This window comes from Cariama cristata, unplaced genomic scaffold (assembly GCF_000690535.1).
Source record: "Cariama cristata isolate BGI_N322 unplaced genomic scaffold, ASM69053v1 scaffold9146, whole genome shotgun sequence".
In the NCBI taxonomy this organism is placed as follows: domain Eukaryota; kingdom Metazoa; phylum Chordata; class Aves; order Cariamiformes; family Cariamidae; genus Cariama; species Cariama cristata.
Genome location: NW_009622661.1, coordinates 38,244 through 44,640, shown reverse-complemented (window position 1 = coordinate 44,640; position 6,397 = coordinate 38,244). Strand labels below are relative to the sequence as shown.

At 49.9% G+C, this 6,397-nt stretch overlaps 1 protein-coding gene across 1 annotated transcript in view; it reads right to left on the bottom strand.

The window, feature by feature from the left end:
- Nucleotides 1–6,397, bottom strand: part of ITGB5 (integrin, beta 5) — a 59,313-nt gene that overhangs the window by 18,463 nt on the left and 34,453 nt on the right. Inside the window, exon 10 of the mRNA XM_009702412.1 lies at nt 5,999–6,397. Within this exon, the coding sequence (XP_009700714.1) occupies nt 5,999–6,397 (399 nt within the window). The remainder of the gene's footprint in view (nt 1–5,998) is intronic.

Here is a 6,397-nt window from a genome sequence, read left to right as displayed (position 1 = left end):
CCTACACCTGCTTTTTGATGGGGAAAAGAGACACTCGCAGTGCTATAACCCACCCTAACGGGAAAGGGTTTTGGCTCCGAGGACTTCACTAGGTTCAGCTCACCCCAAACTGCCCTCCCATGCCCTGCAGCCCCGAGAGCACACGCAGCTACTGCCTGGCCCCCCATGAGCCCCCCACCTGTTGCTAATAACTGGGACCACTAATGAAGCAACTGGCACTGTGAGGTTGCACCGTGGAGACCTGAGCTGACCTTATATTCTCTGTCACCAAAATACACCTCAAAAATGCTGGGAGATGTGTGCTCCCCATCCTCCTCCAGCCCAGGATCAAGCTGCGGGGCAGCCACCCCAGAGACGAAGCCACATCTCCGCCGCAGCTGCATGGCTCACGGCTGCACAAGCACTTCGCAACAACCAAAGGATTATTTTTAACTGCCACATCTTACATGGTCCTTTTGTCTCTCCCTTTCAGGTCCTTTTTTACTAGGCAGTGCTCAAATTCTACCTTTTTACACAAATGAAATCAAAAAGCCCGCAAATCCCCCAAATCAAAACCCTGAAGATAACAAGACTTGACATGACTTAAAAGAAAACATTGCAGATGTGGTTTAGGCTCCGTTCCCTGTCCTCTTTCTGCCGCAATCTACCCTCTTCCCTTCTGGCAGGGGCTACATTTGCTTAATGCCACCCCCCCACCTTGGCACTGCCACAGGCAGTGGGCACAGGAAAGCTCCCGTTCCTCCTCAAACTGCACTCAACCCATCAGCTACCCATTTCTTTCTTAACAGCAGCTTCTGGTAAAAGCTTACACACTAGGAATTACGAGAATTAAGACAAGAAAAAAAAATGTTACAGCCGGATCACCTTTATTCTCACATCTGAGCCTTCAGATGCACACCAGCATCCTCTGTCCAGGCACCATCACTGGGTAGGTAAATAATAACTACAAAAGTGTGGATAAAAGTCTGTTTCCATAAGATGTGTTCATGGGTAGAGTGATTTGTATGGTAACAGACCCCACCAGAAACCCCAGGGTGGAGATACCAACGGTGCCATCAAACCCGAGTGCTGCTCTCAAAGCACGGGGCTCTATTGCACAACCAGAAACTGCCGCGCTGGCACCGGAGCCATCGTCCCACCAGACCTCCCGCAAACACAGAGCTGTTAAATGCCATTACGGCACCCGGGACAGGGAACGCCAAAAACGAATTGCAGAAGCAGGAGTGAGAGCTCTAATTTGAGGCTGTGTTAAAACAAACAGAAAAGCCTTATCTCACTGGGCCTTGGTACAGGCTAAAACCTCACAGTGCTTCCCCATTTAATAAAACCAAGAAAGGGAAGCATTCAGAAATAAATACTGAGGACTTGTATGTCCTCAGCAGTTTTTGAAGTGGTTTCTGCAGGGCAGCTGGAGTCGCATCGCGCATCAGCTTGGCTATTCTCTGCAAAATAAACCACGGATTTTCAATGAGCTGTCACTTCCTAAACCTCATTTCAGAAGTGATTGTGGCACTTGCATGTATTTGCAAATTTGACACCCAATGCTTTATTGCTGACCCGAGCTTTTTGTGTCATTGGAAGCCCTGTACCGTCAAGCGAGGTTGGACTCCCGTCTCTTGTGCTCCGAGGCATCACTATCTCGCTGTGCTTTAGCCAGCCACGATTTTTAGTCATCTTAACCAGTTAAGATGCTCTCAGCTGCTTAAGAGCTAGAGAGAAGCTGCAGGGCTTGATTTACAACTGCAAAGTGTTTATAAATCTGATTTATTGTCTAATTCTGAGAAACTGAAGAAAGGAAACCACAAAAGACCTGATCCCACACACTTGCACCAACATCAGCAGTGGCCGTGTCACTTGGACAGTATGGATTTTCATGACAAGATCCTTTGTGTTTTAGGGGGAGAAACGGCTTGCAGCGTGGCAAGTGCTCTTTACTTACACCTCGGTAGCGATGTTCCTGTGCACAACCAGTCCCGAGTTGAAGATTGCACAAATGACACCCCACACCGGCTAACAGCGGTGATGGTTAAGGGGTGTCTAGAGACACCAAAGTAAAGATGATGCCGTACTACTCTGCATCCCCTCCTCCAAGAAACAAGAGGTCTGCAGCACTGAAGCTAATGAAGCTTGACCTCTGGCAAGCCAGTCTCTCTTCATTAGAGGCAAATGCGTGGTACCCTCACAGGGGCCTCTCCTCCCTCTTGCCACCTAGTTTTATGGGACCTTCAGGAATGCAATTAGTGCCGAGATGTTTCCTCCTTTGTCAAATTGCCTGGCAGGCAGCCAAGAGGTTCAAAAGCCGCCCAGACAGCTGCCCCTTCCCAAGCCGGGCTGCAGGCAGGAGGGCTCTCTTCCCCACTCCTGCAGCCACCCTCATTTCAGAGTAGAGGCCAGAGCGATGTGAGAAGGTCTCAACGCAACAGGGCAACTTCTCTGTCCAGAGAAAAACTGGGAGCGAAGCATTCAAGGGTTTGGGAAGCGAGTGCCTGCTTTGTCAGAGCACGATGCCGTGGATAACCTGGTTGCAACTCTTTTGGAGGAACAGAGCACTTCTGCAAGCCATCCTCGATGGCCCTTCCAGAAGCTGGATTAATGGTTTGAAACAGTTGTTCTGGAGCTGTTACCTGAAATCAGGGAGCAGCAGAACAAATGCCACTTATCAGTGACTAAGCGGCATCGACTAAGGGTTGGATGCAACTTGAATGAACATTTACGACATGTTATAAACGACTCCTTTTCCCACCTGCCTCACAGATGCAGGAGGCATGTTAAACCTCCCACTAACAGGAATTAAATTCTTCCTTCGCCTTTAGATTAACTCCCACCCAAAATCTGCTTCTCCACTTCACAGGGAGCTACAAAAGGACAGGAGCCATACACAGCACTGTCTGCAGTCATCTCTCCTCCCAAATGCTGACAAGGAGGTGCCAATATTTATAAAGACCCAGGAATGAAAACGCTTTGCTGGCCAAAGGACTGAGTACCAAGAGACAAGAAGCCTAAGGTTCATTTCAGACTATTTCAACCCCACTGTGGCTTTTGCTGGGAATAGGGGACGCCTGAGTGCAATCTGCTGCCCAGCCCTGTGTCATGGCAGTGACTCGATGGAGACAGCTTTGCTTTGGATCATAAATGGAAGAAACGCCCAGGCTGGTTGGTGATGGGCTCACAGTGTCTCCGACTTGAGGCATGCAAAAAGCACAGCCATGTACGTGCAAAGCAGTGGATTTTTACTTATCAGCTTGGAAAACTGCTTGCCTCCTTGTGCTCCCCCAAACCACGGGCTGGGTTGGACTGCCTGCTTTCCCACCTGCTCTGTCTGGGATGAGCACTCAGAGGTTCATCATTATACCGTCTTGTTCAACAGCTTGGGCAGGCGTAAACGCATTTAACAGGGGACATCACAGCCCGTGTGCTAAAACTGAGGTTGGGTTCCTTTGAGGTGAAAATGCTGTTCAAAATACAGTCATCAGAAGTGCACTGAGAGGCATTAAATGCCTTCTACGCTACCAGATTAATACAGTATAAATAAAGCCCTTGACAACAGTGATGAGTTCCCCTCATGGGTCCAAGCCAAGCAACTGCCAAGCAAGGACAGAGACAACAACAATCTGCAGCAAAACAACAGCCCCCCACACGCTGCTTTTTTGATTTCTGCATTTGCCAAAACCTGTTGGTCTTCCTTCGCAGTGGGATTCAGCCTGCAAGAGCGGTGGGCACTGGGCTCCTGGAGCCTTTCAGGGACAGGCATTGTGCCCAGGAGAAGACAGAGGGAGGGCAGGGTGTCATTTCTCCCCCTTGCAGGAACAAAAGCAGCGACTGCACCCTCCACGACTGCCCCAGGGAGTCATCCTGCACCCAAGGTGTGACCCAAACTCCCTTGGCTACCAAGCCCACAGCTGCTGGTGGACTGAGACGTTCGGTGCAGAGCTAAACACACGGTCTTTTTCGAGAAGGCCCCATTAGTAGGGAGGAGCAAGCACACGTCTGCTGGAAGCCACCAGAGGCTGTTTGTTAGGGGCAGCGTTGGGAACAGCCCCGCTGCGCAAGCTCAGACACTTTCGGTGGGCTGGTGAAGCCCCAAGCCTCTTGGGCTCACAAAACCAGCTCAGAATGTTATGTCACTGGCACGGCGCTTGTTACAGCTCAGACTTAGCATCGTAACTCCTGGAATTTAAAAAAAAAAGCCAACAAACCAACAGCAATAGAAATACCAGGACGTATAGGGAGAACCACCCCACGCCATGCAGCCGTGCCAGACTCCATCCCACCCCTGGAGCAAAGAGGCCACTTGGCCTCAGCTTACCCTTTGTTTTCTTCCATAGCTATAAAAAGGACTTTTAAATGACTTCAGAAAACTCTGGCAAATCCCAAACCAGCTATGCTGCTCTTCCCAGCACCAGAAAAAAGGACAGGGACAAAAGAAAGCAGGTGCAACAGAAGGTACACAGCTTCCTTTCCTGTAGAGCAGCAGAGCTCTGGCTCTCCTGACAAAAAGGAAATTTGAGCAAAGGGGGGTCCTCCTCTTGCAGTACCAACTGCTACACCGCTAACTTCCAACCTCTCTTTACAGCATCGCTGCCCTGCCTGCTATTAAATATACTCCTTTTGGGTGGGATGATGCTATCAAAGGTCATATGGAGAACCTCCAGGGAGTAATGTTCTTAATTACTTCACAGTTGAGTTTATTTTTTCCCCCATCTACTTTAAAATACCTTTCTCCTGCTTGCTCACCCCTCTTTCCATTCCTGCATCAGCAGGGAGAGCCCCAGCCCTCCCGGTTCGGGCAGTCACTGTGGGAGGTGGTACTGGCCTTTCTCACTGCTCTGCAGTGGGGACCCCCAGGGCAATGCCAAAAATCAGAGTATCGCCTGCCCCATCTTCAGCAGTGCCAAAACATCACTAGCCAGGCTACAGGAAAATCAGCTTAACAACATGACCATCTCAAACAGGCAGAAACTTGCAACCAAAAGGTGCCCCATCTCTTACTGCCCAGCTCAGAAACATGCGGGGAAAGCTAAACAGTGGGGAAAAAACTCATCACTTTCCATGGGAAAACATGAAAAATCAGCATTTTTCCAAGCTTACACTTGTTTTGGGAATTTTGTCCAAGATCTTCAGTTACGGAAATATTTAACTTTCTTGAAAGCAGGCAAATTTTAAAGAATAACCTTCTGCCCAGCTGCAGCTGAGGGAATTGTGTCTGAGGGCTAATCGAGTCAATTATGTGCAAGCTAAATTATGTGACCTCGGACTGACAAGGAATTAAAGCCATTTTAGCAAACACAGCTAAACAACTCCTCTACCTTTACTTAAGCAAAGCTGACCGGCTTTTGTGTATGACTTTTGTTTTCCCAGTGAGCAGAAAAAATCTATACGTAAAATACCTTTAGGAATCTTTAACTCAGATTTTCTCTAATAAGTAACAGACCGAAACACAACCTTTCCTTTCACCTGTGCTGCACCAGGGGATTACTTCAAACGCTTCATCTTTAAAAAAAGATTGTTTCTGCCTATGCAGGGAAGGATGGTACACGTAGAAGAAAACCAACATACGAAGACACCAAAAAACTTCAGAGGATTGAAGCCTGTGCTGGTTTACTCTTTCCTAGGGATATACTTCAGTGTGCAAGAGATGTGCACGGTCACATCAAAATAACACCACCAAAGCCAAGACTCTGCTCATCTCTGTGGGACCCAGGCAGAGGACAACCCTGCAAGGAGAGCATCTTTCACTCCAATGCTGGAAACTCAGTTCTGATGGGGATAACGCACTTCTTGCTCACTCGTGTGGATGCACTTAAACCTCTCCCTCCTTTTCTCCATAAAGAAAACAAAAGGAGCACAGACCCATCCAGAAACAGGGCAGATTTCAGCAGGTGAGGCAGATACAGCCCCTCACACACCTTGCACGCACCAGCCCAGCAGCCTTCCCCATTTCAGGGCGGTTTCCTCATTCTCGCAAAAGCGAAGGGCAGGAGGGAGAAAAGACTCCTACCTGAGCAGAGGACTCCCTTGTACCTGGCGCAGGAGAAGTCATCGCATTCGCAGAAGGGCCCGTAGATGTTTCCGAACTCGCTCTCGTAGCAGAGGCACTGGTTGCAGCTGCACTCCCCTCTCCCGCTGCAGAGGGGTTTGCCCTCCGCCTCCCGGCACATGGCGTGGTGCATGTCCGCGCTGGCACCCTCCTCGCACTCACACCTGGCCCCAAGGTAGCCGGCATCGCACTCGCACAGCCCGCAGGCGTAGGTACCGTTGCCGCTGCACTTGTCGCTGGCCGGTGCGGCATGACCGGTGCAGCCGCAGAGGCAGTTGTAGGTCACCGTCACCTCCAGCGTGTCCCGAAAGCCGGCGGGTTTGATGGTGAAGGCGTGGGAGGTGTCCTCGGCAGGGCAGC